Source organism: Rhinolophus sinicus, chromosome 16 (genome assembly GCF_057876585.1).
Source record: "Rhinolophus sinicus isolate RSI-liver-muscle chromosome 16, RSI-T2T, whole genome shotgun sequence".
Classification (NCBI taxonomy): Eukaryota; Metazoa; Chordata; class Mammalia; order Chiroptera; family Rhinolophidae; genus Rhinolophus; species Rhinolophus sinicus.
Window position 1 is genome coordinate 16398993 of NC_142516.1, and position 22736 is coordinate 16421728.

At 44.6% G+C, this 22736-nt stretch overlaps 1 protein-coding gene and 1 long non-coding RNA gene across 2 annotated transcripts in view; one reads left to right on the plus strand and one right to left on the minus strand.

The window, feature by feature from the left end:
* PAPPA (pappalysin 1) overlaps positions 1–5653 on the minus strand; it is a 235406-nt gene extending 229753 nt beyond the window's left edge. Inside the window, exon 1 of the mRNA XM_019731188.3 lies at positions 4857–5653. Coding sequence (XP_019586747.3) covers positions 4857–5268 — 412 coding nt within the window. The 5' untranslated portion in view covers positions 5269–5653. The remainder of the gene's footprint in view (positions 1–4856) is intronic.
* Positions 5654–5761: 108 nt separating this feature from the next.
* Positions 5762–12071, plus strand: LOC148754964 (uncharacterized). Its single transcript, XR_016019239.1, has 3 exons — positions 5762–6661; positions 8084–8252; positions 11656–12071. It is a non-coding gene; the product is annotated as an uncharacterized LOC148754964 (long non-coding RNA).
* The last annotated feature ends 10665 nt before the right edge of the window (positions 12072–22736 follow it).

Consider the following 22736-nt stretch of genomic DNA (forward strand, 5'->3'; position numbering starts at 1 on the left):
GAAGCCCTAACAAGGCACAAAGGGGGCCACTTTCTGCAGGTCAGACTAGCAAACTGGGAAAGGAAATGTGGTTACGTACTACATCCAGCTACTGTTGACTGAGGCCCTAATATGAGCTGAAACCATGCCAGGTACTTTCTGCACATTTATTTTATTGTAATATCCTGATCTCATTATGCCCATTTTACAGATGAGCAAACCAAGGGATAGAGAGATGAAGTGACTTGATTAAAATCACATAGCAAGCAATTGGCAACAGACATTTCAAGCCTGGTCTGTCTGATAATTGGGCATTAAAGAAAAACAGGTCCGCTCCTTCAAATCCAGGGTTCCACATGGGGTGTACATATATTTTTTAACCTCTTTAGTCTGTAAATGGATGGTCAGCACGCAGAGAGGCAGAATGAGAACATGCTGTAGCAGGGCTAAGCAAGGGAAGGTGAGTCATTTCTTCTCTCTCCAAAAAGACTGCTGAAGAGGAAACAGGCACTTGGGACTCAAGTTCACATCTGTGCTCTGCCCACCCAAAGGCCTGTGGGACTTTGGACTAGGTCACTCCCACTCTTCGTGACTCTGTTTCCTCATTTGTAAAATAGAGATGATGATGCTCACGTCCCAGGGTGGCTGTAAAGGTGAAATGTGCAGGCACAAAGCAAGCACCTAGCACAGGGCCTGGCACCTTGGAGGCACACAGGAAGAGTTGGCTTCCTTCCTGCCTTTAAGTATCCTCAGACCGTAAAGTCAAGACTGAGATGGTTGAGAAATCATGTGCATTAATAAGAGTGAAGTTTATTGAGCACTTACTATACACCAAATCCTGTTCTGAGCACTTGCCACATAGGAGCTCATTTTATGGATAGGTACTCATCCTATCCTGACTTTGTAGATGAGGAAGCTGATGCCCAGAGGAGTCAACTAGCTTGTCCAAGGTCACACAGCCAGTTAGGGGCACAGATAGATTCCCACTTAGGTAACCTGACTACTAAAACTGGCTTCTAACCATTGAAATATTCCAGACCCCAAGTGTGACTACAAATGTTGGGGGAGAATGGTGTTAATGCAATGTTCCTTGAAACCTAGCCTTCCCTGTTACAGCAATCCTGAAGTTGAAAAAATGCAGGTACTCTTTTTTTTTTTTTTTTTTTTGGGGGGGTTGAGTAGGTAGTAGGTAGTAGGGGCTATAGAGAAGGGGGGGGAAGACCCTTCTGAGTAGTCAGCAAAATCAACAGTCCAACATTTAGAACAAAAGAAGAAGGCATGGCAAGAGGACATGCTGGATGGGGTTCAGGTAAATCCCTTCCTCCTTCTGAGTGGGGATGCTGGATCACTAAGGGAGCAGCTGGGAGGGGGCAGCCCTTGTGGGGTCCACACTTCACTTATCTACAGGTCAAGAGAAACTTTAACCAGATTAACTGCTGCGCAGAGCCTCTGCTCCATGGAGCAAATTGAGTCTATTGTTTTCTTTTTCTTCTTTCTCTTTCAAACTGGAGGGCACTGAGGGATGGGATGCTTGCGGATGAGGGACAGGGGTCTGGATCCTGCCTGGTACGGTACAAAATCAAAGGGATGTGTCAGAAAGCCCCCACCCAGGACTTGAAAGAGAGCCCAAATCGCCGTGCATGAAGGCTGAAGGCTGTGCCTGGGTGGTGGATATGTGAGGGGCGAGAGGTAATGGTGTTTATTAGACACATTCTCTCAGGGGTATTGGGGGTAAGGCCTGGAAGTCAGGATGCCCTGGATTAAGTCCTATTTTCTGCCTTTGAGGATCTGTGTCATCCAGCACATTCCCTTCCTTTTTCCTTCTCTCTGTTTCCCTATTCAGCCAAAGAGTGAACTGGTCTGGGTAACCTCCCAGAACTCTTATCCCAGTAGCCTTAAAGGATTCTTCAATCCAAAAGACCCCCCATTGTTGGTGGGTCATCCAGAGAATCCTCCACACAGGCATTTTCTAACTTTAGCTTTGTTTTTGCTTGTACTAACCTTTCCTTTTATGTTTATAAATATATATATGTGTGTGTGTATATATATATACACATATATATGTATATGTATCACACATACACACACACACACACACACACACACATATTGTTTTTTACTCCTTCCCTTTTGGAAAAATAAAAGGCATATTTGCTGAGCTTCAGAAGCAAACTGCTCCTTCATTCCTTCCCTCTGCCTCTCCAAGCGCCTGTCTGAACTGGTGTCAGTGAAGTTTGAACCAGGGCAGAAATAGCATCCCGGACGGATCTGGGAGCACAGCCCGCCTACCAGGAGCGGCAAGGCCTGCCTCTGCCAGACGACAGACCCGGTTAACAGCACCGTAAAATTAGACCTTTACGAAGCCCAATTGAATCCTGCAGCAAAGAGTGATGTAAGGTAGCCTGGCCTGACAGCAAGACAGCAACCCTCTGCCTGAAATAGCAGCGTGGTCCCTGCTGAGAGATGCCTGCTCTCTCAAGATAGGTGACCAGGGATTCCTACAAAAGTGGCGACGCCCAGATGAAGAGAGCCACCAGAGGTCAGGCAGCAAACTGGGCACCCGAGGTCACAGGCAGTGGGAGGGCATGGCCTGGCACCAGCATCCCTGCTGCCCACCTCATTCCTGCTTCTCCCAGCCCAAACTTACACGAAGGAAGAAGCTGAAAAAGTGCTTCTGCAAAGAACCTCTGTTTGTTTGCTTTTTAATTCAAGGAAAAGCAGGTTCTTTTTAGTCCAAGTCTCTACCGTATGGAGGATACGCAGAATGACTCTTTGCTGGCTCAGGGCCAGGTGTTTACACACCACCAAATCTGGCTCAGGCTCAACTAGGGGAGGGAAAAAAAAATCCACCAGTATCCTCCGGAGGAAAGCTCCTGGCTTTCTGGTGCTACACGACAGCAGTGCCTTTTTTTTTTTTCTTTTTGAGAGGAATGTTATTTCCACACATAAAATGGACCAGGCATTTTATACAAGCAATAATAACCTAGCGTCCCCCATCCAATTAAAGTATTTTACTGCACAATCTTTGTGTGAGAGAATGAATTGAGTGCTCAAGAGAACGCGTGCGAAGAGAGGTTCCTTGTCTGAATTACAGACATTTATAAAGCAGGCTCCTGTGGAATCCCAGGTGTTTTACATACATGTATATGTACATACATATCTATTTGTAAATGCATTTACTACTTTTTCATTGATGAGACCTATACATCCCTGGGCTTTCCTCTCTGGAGGGGAAGCCTTCCAAATCACTGGTTACAACAGGTAAACACTAGGAAAAAACAGACCTACTCATTTAAAAAAAAAATCATCTCCAAGCAGCAGTCTTTGTGCTTTTCCTATGTTCCAAAAGAGAAGTAAACATACCACAGCCCTGAATTATCATCATTATCATTACTATTATGAATAACATCACTCCTTTACCCTACATTACACCCAGCTCTGGGTGAGTAGGGCTTGGGGGCTAAAAGTGAGTGAGCTCAGTTTCCCTCTCCTTCCTGGGGGGGGGGGATAGCATGTGATGACATCAAATGTGGGGGAAAGTCACTTTCTTGCTCTCGGTTTGGTAAGGAAGAGGGGGAGCTTTGGGGGGCACATTCTTGGTATAGCAGCAGAGTTTGGGTCCCCCGAAATGGACTTCATGTAAATAGGACAGAGTTGGTGCAACACTGGAGAAAGTCTAAGCCAAGACAGAAGGGAGCAGAACTGCGGAAGAGCTCAGAGCTTTTCCCTCTAAGAAAGTATGTGTGTGAGGGGGTGGGATCGCAATATGCTTCCCCACGTTCCTGGCTGCAGGGAAGGGGGAACCCCTACTCTCACTTTAAGACATCCTAGGACATGGCACAATTGTGCAGGAAGGGAATCTCCCAGCCAGAAGAGGCAAAACTTTCCTTCTCTCCTCCAGCGCAGTCCCCCTCCCCGTGCCCCCCAGTTTTATTAAAAGCATTGCCACAAATTCATTTAGAGGGGGGAAAATGGATGTTGGAGCATTTCTAAGGTTTGCAACCCTCGCAAAGTGTCCGGTTTCACTATGGGCTTTGCTGTGGAACAGCGAAGGGGAGAGAGAGGGAGGGTGAGGAGGGAGAACTCAATTTCATTACGGGCTATAAAAGTCCCAAATGAGAAAAGCGCCCCATTCCGAAGCTGAGTCGGGGAAGACTGGCGGGGTGTGCGTTAGGAAGGTCTTGCCCCAGCCCCGAGTGACAACCAACAGGCTTTAAAAGCAAGGACAGGAGATGGCTGTGTGTGTGTGTGTGTGTGTGAGTGTGAGTGTGTGTGTGTGTGTGTTTGTGTGTGTGTGTGCGCGCGCGTGTGCTTGGCTGGGAGGAAGGGGGTGAATCCCAGAGGCAGACATCAAGCAGAGAGCAACTTTGGGGCACTTCAAGGACTTCTAAGTCTAGGAGATCATAACAACCTCGTCCTTACAAGCTTTCAGGGTAAGGGGGTCAAGTGAAGGGGGATCATTTCCATTAAAAAGTCCAAGAAATCAACAGTCTCCTAGCCTCTTTTCACATGCATCCCAATTGAGTCATCCTTCCCTCCATCCCAAAAGGAGACAGTACTTCTGACCATCCCGAACACGGTTTACATGCATGACGCTCCTCGGACCAGCCCTTACTGATTGCGGACTCCGGCCCGCCAGGAGCGCTCCCTGCGCTCCTCCCGGGGGCTGAAGTGGCGATGCCTTCCGAGCGCCCATTCCGCAGATGGGGCAAAGTGAGTCTTAAAGCTCCCCCCGGGTGCCGCCTCGCCTGTGGCGGGGCGGCTCCCGCAGAGACACACCCGCCAGCCCCGGACCAGCCCGCCACCCGCGCCCAAGCACCCGCGCGCCCCTGGGGACGCCGGGTCGGTGCAGCGCCCGCTAAGGCGCCCTCGCCTACCTGTGATCACTGCCGGAGACCTCTGGCCCCCCTCCGCTCGCAGCCACACTTGCAGCGTGAACGCGTCCCGGGGCAGCTCGAGGTCGGCCCGGAGGCGCAGCTGCTCGCCTCGCCCGCTGAAATAGAGCGCCCGGCTCGGCGGGCTCGGCTCCTCGGCGGCGCCCCTCGCCTCCCGCTGCTGCCGCCGCCGGGGGACGCGCACGGCTTCCCAGGCACCGCCCGGCGGCGGCGGCGGCGGCGAGGCGCGGCGGCCACGGGCCGCCCGGGTGGCGCAGGTGGCCGGGCCAGCGGCGGGGCGCGGGGGACGGCCGGCCCGCGGGTCTCTCCGGGCCCGGCGGGGGCGCTCGGCCAGCCCGCAGCCCAGCGCGGCGCTCAGCAGCCCCAGGCGCAGCACCCAACTCCAGAGCCGCATGTCCGACGGTCCCCCCCGCCCCCCCTTCGCCCCTGCACCGCCGCCCGGAGCTGCCAGCTTTGGGAGCCTCCGCACCTCGACTTTCTTCGCTTCTTCACCTCTTGGGCGAGCCCCCCCTTCCACTTGCTTTTTTCTTTTCTTTCTCGCTTTCCTCCTCAAGGTGTGTGCTCCACTCCCCCCACCTTTGAAAAATACAACCCAACTCCTCCTGGCTGGCAATTAATTTCTCTCCCCGCTCCTCTATCTGCCTTATTTCCCCCCTCTAACAGCTGGTTGCCTTCCTCCTTGTTTTATTTCATTTTATTTTATATGATTTCTCGCTCTACCAAAAAAAAAAAAAAAGCTCTTCTAAGACACTGCTCCGCTGAATTCCCTCCCCCCAAAAGATGCTCTAATTTATTTATTTTTTGCGTCCTTTATAACACAAGCCACAGCCCCCTTCTCCCCCCCCAGTCCCCCCTCCCCTCCCTCCTTCTTCACAAAATGAAAGGAAAGAGGGGGAAAAAATCCCTCAGAAGATGAGTAAACAAGCGTATGCTAATCTGCTCCCGAGCGCTCCACCTTCCCAATTGAATGAGTCCCTGTTAAAACTGCGGGGATCATGACTAATCAATCAGTTTGAAGAGGCCGAGCTACCCAGCCTGCTTCCACTTTGCCGTTTGCCTCCTTCCCTTCACTCCCGCTTCTCCACCCCCTCTTTTTTTTTTTTTTTTTTTTTTTTTAGAAGACAATCTTAAAGTAACAATTTAATGAAATTCTGTACACACACCCCCTTACGGTCCTCCCAGCTCTCCTCATTCCTGTTCAAAACACACATTCCTGTTTTTGTTTTGTTTTGCTTTCTTTTTTCCCTCCTTCACTCCCCCTCCCCCTTATTATTTTTTTTCCCCTCCTGGCGGGAGAAAAAAAAAAAAAATCTATCTCTTCTCTCAGGATCCCCTTTGCACTTTGCTGGTAAACCTCATCCTTCTGTATAGCACATAAAGAGTCTTGAAACTTGATTCTCAGATTTCTTTTTTCAAATGCTGTCTTTTTCTCCCTCTCTTTCACTCTCTCTTTCTCACCCTCACTCTCCTATCTTTCTCTCTCCCCTCTCCCTCCCTCCCTCCTCCCGCCCTTACTCCCTCTTTTTTTCCACTCCATTTCTCTCCCTCTTCCTCCTTCCCTTCTCTCCTGCCTTCCCTATCCTTTTCTTCCTTTCTCCTTTTCCTTCTTAGAATTCCCTAAAGTTATGCAATGATTAAAATTCCCCCTTTCCCTGAGCCCCAGTGCTGCTGGCTTCAGCTAGTCCCAGTGTTGTCTCCACAGCCCTCATGGATCCATCAGAAGAAACCAGAGGAAAGGATATTCCAAGGCATCTGCCTTTCAGAAGCTGTGGACTCAGCACAACCAGGTCTTGGAATTCTCCTAAATAGTCTTAAAAATATTTTGTTGGTTGTTAGAAATTATTGTAGTTTTATATTGAAAAATGAGAGAAAAATATTAATTTGCCTTCCCCCCCTCCCCCCCAAAAAAAACCCTAAGAAATTCAGGTCCTCTGACATTGTTCAAGTCACAGGTAACGATCTGACCAATTTGCTGCTTTGTATATCTGTTTTGAACTGGGACACACATGTAATATATTTTTGTTCTTCTTTTTCCCCCTCTTTGTAGAACTCAAAAGCTCCCCCTTATGGCAAAACAGTTCTTTTTTTCCTCCAAGTGTTTAATAAGTCAAAATGAGTTAGCAGTGGTAGATTGCACATTATTAGTTACCAGTCTGTTCAAATAATGTAGTCATAAAAATATGCTGTGTGAGGTTTGCATGTGGATAGCGTGCTGGAAGCCTGGGGGGGAATTAACTCTACTAATGTGTGACTTTCTTGCCCACGAGCTCCTGTGCTCAGGGCTGCTCCAGATCCTGTGTGAGAGCTGGGATCATTCCTATACACTTCAGGGAGAGGGAACACCAGTAGAGAATAAGTGTTGGTGAAACTATTCAGATTTGAGGAAGGAGCAAATGAATTTGACATCTCCCCTATAAGAGCTTGAATGTGCTAGGCAGGGATTATGGCCCCATTCTGAAAACGGGAGCCCAGAGTCAGATCTTGGTTTGAGAAGAACATGCCATCTACTCGTAGTCTTGGGCCAAGAATGTTTGAACTCAGTTTCTCCAGTTATAAAATGGTAATGGCATCATATCCTACATGTGTTTTCAGAGACTGGCTGTAAGAAGTGCCCAATGCCATGGATAAGGCATTTGCCTGAGTAAATCTTGCAATGTCTGCAACTCCAAGTCATCTAGAAAAGTCATGAGTTTGCCATTCAATTAAAAAAGAAAAAAAGAAAAAAAGACATGTTGAACTACACAAATTATGTCCCACAAAACGCCCCTTTCCCCAGTAGAGATTGGAATATGACTACTAATTCACTTCAATTGTGGTAGTTATGCATTTGGAAATGTTATTTCTTCCAGGGGCTTCTAAATCATTATATCCAATAGTTTTGAATATTCCTAGACGTTTAGGATTCTCAGCTCTCCCGTGGAGAGTCAGAACATGAGAGCTAGAGTCTTAAATCCCCACTCACTCCAACACACATCACGGCTATGCCCTGAGTGAGTCGCTTTGCTAGCCCTGCACTTTCTTACCTTGAAAATGGGAATAGGTATTTCCCAAAATGACGTGGAGGACAAAATATGTTCTCAGGAATAATACTTGGTAAACTATAAAAATGCTACGTAAATACCATTTGGTCTGTTGAGCAAGTGCTCCTTGGCTTCTTAAAGACAGACCAAATTCCGGGAGGCCATGTTTTCATTTCTCTCCTTTGGCAGGCACGAAGAGGAAGGGATAGAGAGATTCAAGTCTCAGCTCCTTGAGTTCTGGACCTCAGTCCCTAAGTGCATTGGGAGCAATTGGCAAAGCCTCTGTCTGGTGGTTCATTGAATATACATGTGTTATTCTATCCCACCTGTCTTGGAAGCCGCTCTTACTTTTATGCCAGTAAGTATCTGTGCATGTATGTATGTGTTTGGTTAACTGAGTGAATAGAACTGGATGATTTGTAACTCTTGGTACATGACCCACCCTATTTGTGGGTCTTATTTACTTATGTGTAAGAATCATGTCTATATGTTGCGATCCCTCTTTTACTCCATCCTTTGACCTTTCATGGATTTGTCCCCCTTTCCTTTCATGATTTGTAGTCAATGAGCAACCATCTGAGAGTTAGGAAACGGGTTCTAATTCTGACCTGTGTGAGATTTTTGACCTTAGTTTGCTCTCACGTGAAATGAAACCATAGGCGTTGAAGATTCCTAAGATCGTTTCCAAATCTGAAGTAGATCGGAGTCATTAATTCTTGCAGTACGGCAATAATTCTCATCAAATCATCCCATATTTGGTCAATTCCCTCTCACCCACTAAGGAGTCCCTTGTTTCTGGAGATTTCTGTTCTAAAAACGACTTTTTAAAACAAAAGTATTTCTGTTCCTCCACTCTTAGGATATGATCCTTCAATATTCATTTTATGTGGTAATAAGTAAAAGCAAGGTGTTTTGCCAGGGAGGGTGTAAAGGTCTAGTAGAAGTTAGGAGAGTGATACCTAGGTGGAGTCCTAAAGTTTGGGAAGGGTTTGCACGAGTGAGGGTGCTTCTAAGTACATATTTCAGAGTCATCCTGACCTGGGTTCCTATGACCTAAGTTGCTTAATTTCTCTGAGTCTCAGTGACCTTATTATGGATGGGCCCTGAGGATAGTGTGCTGTGTAACACATAGTAGATGCTCAATAAATGAGTATCCTCTCTTTCTTTCCAGGGATCTAAATTTTATGACCCTCTGGGCTTTTGTCAGCTTTCATCTAGAGCTGGAGTTCTACTTACTTCTCACTCCATGCCAGAAAGATTATTCTCATCTCAGAATTCCTGAACAAGCATTGTCTGGTAGAATCTGGAACTCAATTAGATAGGATCTTGCATTGTTCTTGGTGTCCTATTTATGTCTTTCCTGTGAGATTAGAACCCTTCCAGGGCAAGGATCTTCAAAGGCCAATTCTGTCACCAGGTCTCTCCCCCACCTGTCTGAAGGGCTCCCTCCTCTGGGCTCTCACAGAACTTCCTCTGAATTTCCCGGGGCACATGACCAAAACCAGCATCATGCTTAGTTACCTATCTGCTTGTCTCCCCTTTCCGTGTGGACAGAGATTCTGTTGCATTCATATCTGTGTATCCCCCAAATGCCTAGCCCAGCACTTTGCATAGCTGCTGGTTCAGAACCATTGAATGTAATTGCACACACACACACACACACACACATACACACACACACACGGGGGAGATAATTCGTAAATCTATATAGATATTTAAACATATGTATATATGTTTTGCTTTAATTTTTCCTGTGATCCAATGTGTTCAATGCTATAAACATTAGGTTTTTAATAAATACTTAATTTCTTCATTGTGTCAGCCTCCCCTTTCCCATCTATGGACACCCAGACAAATACATTGAAGTTCATTGGCTGCCCAGGTGAGGGTCTCTGGAAAGAATGTGGACTTTGGAGCAAAATAAATTAGATTCAAATCCTATCTTTGCTAAATAACAATTCTAATAACAGCTTGCATTTATTGAGCATGCACTATGTTCCAAGCAATATTTAAATGCTTTTTATAGGCATGAGCCCATCTAATCCTCGTAATACCTACAGAGGAGGTCCAATAATCATTCCACAGAAGGTGCCAAAAAAAATGTATACACATTTTAAGGAAGGAAAAAACTGTATTAAAATTGTAATTCTCAATATATACCGGTAACAAAAGATGAATACAGGTCATATGTATACATTTTTTTTTTTTTTTTGGTCACCTCAGTATTTTATAGGAGAAAGAAAACTAAAACCCGGAATCACTGAGACTAAATAAATAGTGGAGAGCCCCGCCAATCTGGATCTAGCCTTCTGTGTCCTAGCTTCCAGGGAGGGGCTAGGAAGAATCACTTAACCTTTTGAATCCTGTTTTTCATTTTCAAAGATTTCATGGGGTTATCTGGGAGATTAAATGAGGTGACGAATGCCATGTTGCATAGTGACTAGTACATATGTCAGTGGGTGTTGGGTAAACATTAGCTTCTTTACTTCCTCCCCAACAGTAGTTTAATTATATTAATTTAACACATGTAGTAGAGTTGTCAGTTGTAAGACTCCTGCCAGCAGTAATAACGACTTGCCTGCATCGAGCCCCTACTATGTGTTAGACGCTGTACTAAGTTTTTAACTTTTCTCTTCACAAGACTAGGAGGTAGGTTAGAAGGCAGTCTGTCTGAATTGCTCAGCAGTTTTCTGTCTATCCTTCTACCTTCTTAACTCATATTAAAAAACAAATTTCAGCCCTGAGTACTTTTTAACACCTCCAAGCCCTGTCCGAAAGAAAATTAAGTCCTTGATTTAATAATCGCCTGTTCTACAAAGCCGAGAGAGAGAGAGAGAGAGAGAGAGAGAGAGAGAGAGAGAGAGAGAGAGAGAGAGAGAGAGAGAGAGAGAGAGAGATTGGTTTGCCTGAGGTGGGGTTGGGGAGATGGAGGTTAGGAACCACTCTGGCTGGAGTTAGAGCTGTTGAGCTCTTGGTGTTCTCCTCTGTATTTTTTGAACATTTTGTGTGCACAAGTGGGCGGCTCTGGAATGAAGTGGAATCCTCGCTTAGTCTTCCTGCAGGCCTATGACTAGGGAGCTGAAATAGCAGCTTCTAGATTCCAACCCTGGTGCTTTGACTCATGCCAAAGGGCTTCATTTTGTTCAGTTCAGGTGCCCAAGTCACTTCTTAAACGTAGAATTTTAGTTGAAGATGAAGATCGCTGTTTGACACTGCATTTTTTTCATTTGTAGAAAAAGATACAGTTTTATGAATTTTATTATTTTTTACTCTCTTTAGTAGTAGTAATAATTAGCTATAATTTGAGAGATACTGTCTTGGATGCTTACTGTACTATTTCATTTAATCCTCAAAACTATAATCTGTAGGTTTTCTTATTCCCATTATGGAGGTTTTTGTTTTTAGTGGAGTTCAGTAAAGTTGGAGTTTATGACACATTTGAGCCTACATCTGTGTCATTCCAAAGGTCTCGTTCTTAACTGTTTGGCGGGCCTGCTTCTAATCGACCTTTAATCTTTCTATTGTTTTGAATTGGAATCAGGGAAATGTCTCTCTGATTTTGTGGAAGAGGAAGCTTTGTGAGAAATCAGCAATGGCAATGGTGGGTGTTCTCGTTCCTTTCACCATGTTTTGTTGAATGGAAAATAAAACATTTGAGAACCCCTTCTGCTTAATTCCAGGACAAATGTATTTTGCGGCTTATTTGAGAAGAGGCCTTGAGTCACATAATGGACAATGCTTTCAAATCTTCTTTTTTCCAGAAATTACAGAATCACCCACTGTCCAATTGGCCACTTTTTGTATAAACTGAGATCGAAGGCATGCAATTAATGTTTCTTCAGTGAAGACCTTTCCATGGGACACTAATCCAGCAATGCTTTCTGATGAACCTAATCTATACCAATTAAGGATAACATGACTCGTTGAGCACCTTCTGCATTCAACGAATGGACCTGAGGGCACATATTCTCACAACCAATTTGCGAGATTTGTTTTGCTCTGTTTGTTTTAAAAGGTAAGGAAATTCAGGTTCAGAAAGAGGGAGACATTTACTCCAAATCACCTAGCTAGAAGATACATGTCCAAGCCAAAACTCTAACCTATGTGCTGTTCTCCAATCTAGTATAAATGTCACCTTCTCTATAACATTCTTTTTATAAAACATTGAAATAAATCATTCCCAGAGGATTATTTAGCTTTACTTTTTGTCTCCTGTGTTGTTGGATTTGTGTCTTTTGTCTTCCTTTCTGTGCCAGATCTTAAAGTTCTCGAAGATGAGACTTGAATCTTCTCTGCCTTTTAAGATTCCCCCATGGGGTTAACCCTCTATGGTTTATGCTGAATAGAAGCTCAGTGAACATTTGGTGAACTCCTGGGGACCTCCGTAACTCCGAGCTATGTGTGACTTCCAGAATAACGCCCTACATCTTTCATTTTATCTTAGCTTGAATCCTTCGAATTCTTAATTCTTAAAACCCAATTGAAGCAAGTCCTGGCTCTATCAGAAAACCTTACTCAAGCCCTCCACCAGTCAGAATGATTCGCCCCCTCCTCTGAAACTCTCTTGTCTTATCTTCAAGCCATTCTCAGCCAGCACTGTCATGCATAGCCTTGTATCACTACTTACCTTGTCATATGGACGTAACAATACCTGGGTGGCATATGGGGATGATGTTAATATGTGCTGCACCAGTCCAATGTCATATATATATATATATATATATATATATATATATATATATATATATATATTTTAAAGCAGAAAGTGCTTTATAGCCTGCAAAATCTAGCACTCTCGCTTTATAGATGGAGACTCACAGAGGGGAAGGGATTCTCCCAAAGTTCCTTCCAAACCATTCCAAAATGAGAATTCTCTGGTTTCCTGGTTCCTAAACCAATATTCTTTCTACTATAATGATACCTCTCTTCTGCAGATGATGACAACTCATTTATTAATTCAACAATTACCTATCGGTTACCAATTTTGTGCCCGGCATTATGCCAAGGTCTGCCTAGCTGTCTAGCACAATTTTTCACTCTCGAATTATCATTGTCACTAAGAGTCAAAATGTATTGTTTGCTTAGATGTGGTGAGTGCTTAGACATTTTATCATTTAATCTGTGTAACAATCCTAGGAGGCAGGTGAGAGGACTACTTCCATTTTACAAAGGAGAAAAGGAGCTTTAGAGTAGTGCATGAATTTATAAAACCCAAAAACCAGGTATGCCTGCCTTCAAAGACCACGTTCTTAATTTTTCGGATAAACTACAGCAATGAGAAATTCGAAAGTTTCATCCAGATAATTGGAGATTCATTTGTGCAATGTCCCAGTGTCCTAAAACTCATGGATATAGAGAACCAGCAGTGATCAGATTTCCACAGTGAAGTCAATTGAACTTTTGGACACTGAACAGAGAACACCACTCAATTCTGGGAGAATACAGGCCCTCAGCTGACTTGGACTACATGTGAAATTTTAAACAGTGAATAAATAACAACAACAACAACAGCAATCACCATAACCTTAAACAACGGCCCTGGTATAAGTGGAGAAATTTGTGCTCCTCAGAAGAAAAAGGCATTTAAACTTACTGTGCTGTGTCATGTTGAGAAATGACCGATTTCCACTTGGATCTTTTCCTGTGGTGTTCAATAAGGACCCTGAGATAGATTAGACTGACAGAGGAGCTCTTGTAGAAGCCAAGAGTCCAGGCTCCACTCTCACTTCTGCAACTAAATCCCTGTGTTGCCTTAGACACGTCCTTTGCCTTTCCCTTGGAGAGTCGGTCATGCATCCTAAGGGAGATGGACAAGTACTGAGCCCCTGGACTGAGAGCCAACACACACGGGTTGGTAGGCTGTGCTCTGGGACCACTGGCCATTCTGTTCCCTGGGGCCAGTGTTGTTTCTGACGGGTTGGTGTCTGTGACCTACCCGTTGTTACATGACTCTGATCATTACCCCATGTTGATCATTCACTTCTGACTTGAGAAGGCTGAGCAGCAGCATCCTACTTGCCATGGGAATCCTGTTAAGACGCCTGCATGATGCCCCCCCAAGAGTCCCACCCACTCAGTTGTCCCCTGATTTGCATGCGCATGCTCAGTTCCTCCACATTACCGTGTAACACGGTTCACAGTAGTGGGCTAGCTTGTGAAGTCAAATGGGTTGTAAGGTCAGAAGTGGTTGTAGGGCCAGCCAGGCTGCCACCCACCAAACGGTCTCGACACCTTCCTGAAACTGTCTGGGCCACCTGGCATACTCCTTCTCAAAGGCAATATGCACTTATCGGCATGTCCCATATCATTATCTTTACCGCTCAGAGGGGAGAGGAACAAGCACTGTCAGCCAGAAACATAAGGCAGGAAAACCCTTGGTGACTCTTATGGACCCAAGTTACTCAGGGTCTTCATGCTAAACCAGTTAACAAATGCTTTGGACACAGAGGCAAGGCTGGAGAGAAATGAAGATTATCCACATTGGGCCCACACTGGCTGGATTTGAATCTTGACTGTGTGACTGCCGGAGACCTAACCTGTTTGCCTCAGTTCCCTCACCAGTAAAATGAGGCCAGTGACAATAAGATCTATCCTTTAGGATTTCTGTAAGGGTTAAATAAGTCAGTATGCATTATGCATGCAGGACTTCTCTGTGCAGAGTAAATGCTCAATTAGTGCAAGCTATTCTTATCTTAGTAGTCTTTCTACTAAGCTTTTCCCACTCCTTAGCATCTCCAGATAAAAATGAACATAGCATTCTTCTAGGAATTTAAGAAATATATGTCAATCACCCATTGGGTACCAGGTACTAGACTAAGTGCCAAAGATTCAAGTATGACCCATGTCTTCATGAACTTACCTGACTAGTAATAATACTAATGAACATGCAGAGAGAACCACAGGTGCCAGGAGGTACTCACCTGTTTGCTGCATTAACCTTTTTGATCCTCAATGGGCTCTCCCATTGCCAGTCCTGAGTTAGGTACTATTAGTGCCCTCACTTTGCAGAGGACGAAATTAAGACCCAGAAAGGATAAACAACTTCTCCACAGTGTTAGAATATGAAGGAGCCCCAATTCAAACTCAGGCAATTTGGGTTCTGAGCCTCGTCTTCAAACATTCAGCTACATATCTCATTGGAAAGGCAAAACATGAAATAATGACACACACACACGCACACATGCACCATAAACAAAAACAAATGGATTGAAATGGTTGGGATGGTCCACACTTGGTACCTCTGAGGAAAGTGATGGGGGAGCCCAGGGCAAGCAAACAGGAACGAATCAAGAGACTTTGTGTTGTTTGGCTTCTACTTTTACAAGGGAGGTATGCTTGTGCGTGAAGTTTGATATTAAAAACAAGAGGAAAATACCTAAAGGTGAATTAGCAGTACAAATTCTTTCTATACCCAGCCCACTGTAGAGTTTGCACAAAGGGTTTCTCTTCCATCATCTCACTTGAAATCCGGGACCTCCTTGCCGGGTGGGTGAAACCGCAGGACTCTTGACTAACTGCACTTTAGCAACGAGCTTGAAGCTCAGCTTTACCCACTGCACTGGGGTAAAACAGCTAAGAGGTGGTGACCCCGGGGTTTCTCGTTGCACCCTGATGCCTGAGCATACTCCATCTTGGCTGGCTGTTGCAGGTTCCCGCTGCTGCTAGATGTAAGACATGACGATGCTGACGGCAATGATGATGACGGTGACATAATAAGTAATATTTCTAGGGTGCTTGCTAAGATAATGCACTCAGCTAAGCGTTAACTCCTTAAATATTCTCAACACCCATTTGATATAAGCATGATTCTTAGTCGTACTTAGGCGTGGGGAGGCTGAGGCTTACCAGGAGAGGCTAACTGGCTCAGTGGAGACTGTGTGAGGATTTCAGACAAAGCCATGGAACTAAAGACATTTTGCTCTTAACTACTCTCCACTAATGCTTCCACTGTTAGTTATCAGAAAGGAGAAAAGAGACCCCCACAACCTCAGTGTCAAGGCCAACTCCTGAGGAAACCTTCCTTGAACTCCTAAGCAGCTATCCCACCATTATCCTTCTGACAACCACTCTATCCATCTGCACCTCAGTTTCACCATCTGAGAAATGGAAACATCAATGCCTCCTTCACTGCACAGTGTGGTTATAAAAATGATGTGATCAAAATGGTGGCATGAGGTGAGCCTCTGTAAACTCCCCTGGAATTTACAACGAATCGAACAACAGTAACTCCACAAAGGACTCCCTGCACAGCCGACAGGCAAAACGAAGAGGCCCACTACAGAATTCACCTAAAGGTGGGCGAATCGCGCGAGCAGGGGAGGAGGGAAGGGAGAAGTGCGGAGACGGAGCCGCGTGGGCGCAGGAGGCAGACCTAGCTCAGTGCTCCGAGCTCGCTGCTTCCCGGAACTACCACAGCTGTGGGAAAGGGAAGAGCTCGGACTGCTAGGGCTCCGCTTATGGCCCACAGGGTTCAGGGGGCAGCATATAACACGGCTGAACCCAACACTCACGGCAGAGACCTCAGAGAAAAGACTGAGGGAAGAAGGCTGAAAACGGTGGTTTAAGCCCTCACTGCCGAGCAGAGAACGGAGCCTTAGGCACTGAGACTAGCCGCCCCCTCCCTACCCTCCCAGAGCTCGCCCTGCCTCCACCTGCCCGGTGCTAGAAACAGAACAGTAGCAGTGTCAGATCAAAAGAGCAGAATATTTGCTGTTCTGAGAACTGTGGACCGCAGACACAGATTCGCAGCCCAACTAGTTCCGGAAAAGGGGAGGGAGCTGTGGAAGCAGGACTGGCTGTGGTGGTGGTCGCTGCCATTGCTCTGGGCCACCTCTCACAACTCACCCCGCCCCTGGCCCCACCTATCTGGGCGGATCCCTGCAGGAGTAAACAGAACTGCTAAAACATAAAGGCTCTGAATCTGGTGCAGGAAGAACTTTGGAACTTCAAAAGTTCTCCGCATACCCACACGAACACTGCGCCCTGTGACCCAGGCGAACTATTAACAGAGGAGAAGCCCATCTCCCAGGAAATCCCCCCATTGTGTGAGAAGCTGGAACAGTGCAGAGAAAACATAGCACTACCTTGTGAGAGAGAAATAAAAGGCTGCAGTCAGAGAGAAAATAAAACATTCTGCCAACAAGTACTGGAAAACGAAAGAAAGACCTCTTCCTATCAACCTGTTGCAGAAGCCACTCCTGTAGCTGTCTAGGAAGAGAAATAATAAATCAGTAATTGCCATGAATAACCAAGGCAACAAGACAGCTCAGAAAGAAAGTGAAAAGTCTCCAGAAAAGGAACTTAAAGATATGGAAATATGTGACTTAAATGACAGAGAATTCAAGATTGCAGTTCTGAAAAAACTCAACGAGATGCAAGAAAACACAGAAAGGCAGTTTAATGAACTCAGAAACACAATCAAAGAACAACATGAACATTTTACGAAAGAGACTGAAATTTTAAAAAAGAACCAAATAGAATTTCTGGAGATCAAGAACTCAATAGAAGAAATCAAGAATGAAATAACCAGCTTAGGTAGTAGAGTTGACCAGATGGAGGAAAGAATCAGTGATATCGAAGATAAAAACCTGGAAATTACACAGATGGAAGAAGAAAGAGACTTGAGACTTAAAAGAAATGAAAGAACTCTACAAGAAGTTTCTGACTCCATCAGAAAGAGCAATATAACAATAATGGGCATACCAGAAGGAGAAGAAAGAGAGAAGGGAACAGAGAATATATTCAAACACATTGTTGATGAGAACTTCCCAAACTGTGGACAGAACTGGATCCTCGAATCCAAGAAGCAAATAGAACACCTAATTACCTCAATCCCAACATGCCTTCTCCAAAGGCACATTGTATTGAAGCTGTTTAAAATCAACGACAAAGAAAGAATCCTCAAGGCAGCCAGGGAAAAGAAGACGGTAACCTACAAAGGAAAGCCCATTAGATTATCATCAGATTTTTCAGCAGAAACTCTACAAGCCAGGAGGGAGTGGAACCAAATATTCAAACTATTGAGAGAGAGAAATTACGAGCCAAGAATAATATATCCAGCAAAGATATCCTTTAGATATGAAGGAGGAATAAAGACTTTTCCAGACATACAGAAGCTGAGGGAATTTTCTAATACACAACCTGCACTACAAGAAATACTAAAGGAGGCTATTCGACCACCATCAACAGGGACAATTTGTGGCAACCAAAACATAAAAAGGGGGAGAGTAAAGGCCTGAACCAGAATATGGGAATGGAGAAAGTAAGCGTGCTGAAGATAATGGAATACTCTAAATATCAAACTTTCTTTTACATAAACTTAAGGGTAACCACTCAAAAAAAATTCAGAACTGAAATATATACTGTACAAATAGTGCCTCCGATAAGGGGCTAATATCCAAAATATACATGGAACTCATGAAACTCAACAACAAAAAAACAAACAACCCAATTGAAAAATGGGCAGACGACCTGAAGAGACATTTCTCCAAAGAGGACATACAAATGGCAAATAGACATGAAAAATTGTTCAACATCACTAATCGTCAGAGAAATGCAAATCAAAACCACAATGAGAGATCACCTCACCGCAGTTAGAATGGCTATCATCAACAAGACAAATAGTAACAAGTGTTGGAGAGGCTGTGGAGAAAAAGGAACCCTCATACACTGTTGGTGGGAATGCAGACTGGTGCAGCCGCTATGGAAGGCAGTGTGGAGGTTATCAAAAAATTACGAATAGAATTACCGTGTGACCCAGCAATCCCTCTCCTGGGTATGTTCCCAAAAAATCTGAAAACATTTATCCATAAAGACACGTGTGCTCCAATGTTCATTGCAGCTTTGTTTACGGTGGCCAAGACATGGAAACAATCAAAATGTCCTTCGATAGATGAATAGATAAAGAAGTTGTGGTATATATACACAATGGAATACTATTCGGCGGTAAGAAAAGACGATATAGGAACATTTGTGACAACATGGATGGACCTTCAGAGTATAATGCTAAGCGAAATAAGTCAGACAGAAAAAGCAGAGAACCATGTGATTTCACTGATATGTGGTATATAAACCAAAAACAGCAAAAGAACAAGACAAACAAATGAGACACAAAAACTCATAGACACAGACAATAGTTTAGTGGTTACCAGAGGGTCAGGGAGGTGGGGGGTGGGAGACGAGGGTAAGGGGGATCAATATATGGTGATGGAAGGAAACTGACTCTGGGTGTTGAACACACAATGGGATTTATAGATGATGTAATACAGAATTGTATACCTGAAATCTATGTAATTTTACTAACAATTGTCACCCCAATAAATTAAAAAAAAAATGACGTGATCAAATATGCCCAAGTCCCTCCACAAAGGTGTAGCCCTGGAAGAAGCAGCTCTCTGGTTTTGCAGTCTTATGTAAATGCCCTCTCTGGCCAAGCAGGATGTAAGGATCTGGAGAAGGTTTGTGTCTTGGAAACAGGCTTTGGAGCATGACATGCATGAGTTTAATTTCTGGCTCTGTCACTTACAAAATGCATGCCCCTGGGCAAATTACCTCACCTCTCTCTTACTCTCCGTTTCCTCATCTGTAAATAGGCTTAAAATTGCCTACTTCGCAGTGTTATTGTGAGGCACGAAGGAGAGAGGGCAGCGGAGGCGCTGGCACAGTGCCTGGCCCACAGTACGTGCGGAGGGACGGGGCTGTCTGAGTTAGGTGTCTGTATCTTACGCCGCACCAGCTTATTGCCAGTGCTCGAAACCCAGGGAATGATAGACAGAGAGTTACACAACTTTTAAAGGAGCAATTCCAACCACAGATATTTGTTCCAAGGGATCCCATTCTATCCAAATGGACTCATTCGTCCTCAGTCTATATTTCATAAGGGGGAAGGAAAAATGACATGCTTTATTTTCATTGGAACTTTTTCTTTTTCTTCTTTTTTAAATTTCAGACTCCTGAGGGACCAAAGAAGGTAACTGGAGAGGCTAAGACTTGATGTAAATGAGTATGTAACTGCTGGATGTTGAGTTGCCATTTTCTCTGTGCCACATCATGTGTGTCTGCCATGCCAGACAAGCAGAAAGGAAACTGAGACAACCCCTTAGCAAGCACACTTGATTTGTGTAGTTGATTTGTCCACTAACATGGCTTCCAAACTCCCTGCCCAGGCAACATACTTGGCTATAAATACCTGTTTGTCCCCCCTTTTTTTTTTCTCTGTTACTAAGGAGGCTAAATATTAGTTTGTTAATGACAATAGAACCTTTGCAGTAGGTACTGACATTCAGAGCTGAAGAATGGAAAGCTGCTTACTTGGGCAAGGAATGCTACTGGACTCGTCTGTCTGTCTGTCTGTCTCCTCCCTCCTCCCCGCCCCCTTTCTCTCTCCTTTCTTCTTTTTATACAAATAAAGCATAGGCTCAGGAGTGAGGAGAACTGGTCTCCAAAGCAGACTTGGTAAATGAGCCAGTTGGGACACGGATCTCACTATTTCTCTTCCTGCCTACGTCACAGGTGTTATGTACCAAGCACCCACTTTATACCAGACACCACGCTGTAAACATCACTACCTCTATCCCTTGAAGTCCCACAGCTTGTATCTGTCAAATGAGGACTCAACCCAAGTATCTTGATCTCTTTACCCACTAAGAAATACAATGCATGAATTTAAAAGTTTTCTGAGCATAATAAAAAGCTAAATAAGACTAATCTACATCATAATTGCAACTGGTCCACTGACTTATGATTAGTGTACTTGATTTGATCTCCTAGAGTCAGGTACTTGTGTAATGAATATGTTCTGTGACTTGGTTGACACAGGTGTCATTATCTGGGGGAGCATTTCAATACTTCAATGAACATCACACCTCACAAACATTGATTATAAAGTCTTTCTTGTAAGTGCCACAGAACGCAGAGCTATAGATCCCTGATCTCACCAGTATGGAAATGTTGATGTGCTAATGAAATTTCTCAGAACATTTTCTTATAATACTCTGCTATTGTGTCATTGTTGAGAAAGATGCAGCGGAGCTAATAAAACCCATGGAAACACAGACATTAAGAAAGGCAGAACTGGAAAGAAATTTGTCTTATCCAACAGCTCCCATCCCCATTGTAGAGATGGGAAAATGGAGGAACAGAGGGGGGTGTCACTAACCGAGACCTTTGCTGGAACAAGATCCACATCTCCAGAGTCCTACAAAAGTGCCCAATCCACTCTATCACAAGTCCTGGGGATGGCACTAGTTCAGCTGAATCTTCTTGATCAGAAATGCTAAGGAAACACTTTTGAAGCCTACAAATGTTGTTAGGACAATGAGTAAGCCCAACTGCCTGCCAATCAGGATAATGACACTATTAGGGATTACTTGACTCCTCCAAATGAGGCTTCCCTGTTCTGGGTGGTTCCCATCCATAGAGATACATCTGTAGGGTGCAGAAGAAAGGTAGCCACACAAACAGGCCATTTTGAAAGTACTGATCAGTATTCCTCGTCCTTGAAGAGTGACTAGTGTACCCTTCACAGTCCCAGGACAGTTAGTTATGCATATATACTGCAACTCCCACCCCACCAGATAAGTTTTGGAGACGATTACATACTTTTGTTGTTGTTGTTTTTCTGGGTTAATAAGCTCCAAACAACACCTTTATTGCCAGGGGGAAAGAAGGCTGACAGCTCCAGATGGTGGCCCATCAAGGCTGAATATGCTTCCTGAATCCTCCTATTTCATGGTGATAAGTTCCCTCGGGGGGCCGGGGGACAGACCACCACTGCCTTGCAGCTTCCACAGCGGAGGATGGAAGCGCTGCTGCCTACATGGCCGCCATCTGAACCTCGATGAGGAGAGTTAGGATTTTGCTAAGGATGAGCAGTGCTTAGTCTCTGCCCTTATCCCACAGAAACGTAAATCAGACTATCTCTTGCATGAAGAAATGTTTTGTTCCTGATGTGACTTCTGGTCGTCATGCTGTCCGTGTCCCCAGATGGCACAGGAAAATGAAAAATCTCACCTCACTTGATTATTCTTCAGATCTTCGTGATGACACTAATTATATAGTCTAATTAGCAGGCTCCTGTCCGGAGATTGGGAGCTACTTACAGAAAGGGGGTAAATCTTGAAATTTGGTTGATTTTATCTTTGGCTCCGTGTGCAGTGCCTTGAACTTCTTATAGCATGAAAGAGCCTAAGAATGAAAATGTGCTGGTTTTTTAATCGCAAGAGGTAGCCTGGGCAGTTTCAATTCCTTAATTTAAAAATACTGTTTGTCAGATGATTGGGATGCAGTCTTTGCCCTCAAGGGTTCTGCAGTTTAGCAAGGGACACACTCCTGCAAGGAAATGAGTGTAATAAGGCATTCATACTGCTCCGATAGCGGCGCACATGGAATACTGGGGGGCTTCAAAGGATCAATGGTTAATTCCCACTTAGCTGAGGGGTGAAGAGGGCAAAGGTTAGGGAAAGTTTCAAAGAGGAAAAAACCTAACTTTGATCAGAGAGGGAGAGAGTTCACATTTCGAGGCAGAGGGAACACAGCACGTGCAAAGGTCCTGTGCAATGACTCAGACAGACAATTTGAAAAATGCAGTTGGTTCATCTGACTAGAGTATAATGTGCCTGATGATAAAAAAAAAAAAGCTGGACAATTGACCTATCAGATGTTCCGCAAGCTTGGACTTGATCCTGAGGCCAGTGGGTGATAATAAATGGCTTCATACAACGGACTGATATTAGGAGATTTGCATTTTTAAAGGGTCATCATTCTGGTTATTGTTTGAAGAAAGGACTATCCTGGATGCTAAAGGTGAGGAAACAAGACTAGAGGCCAAAGGCCTAATATGAGA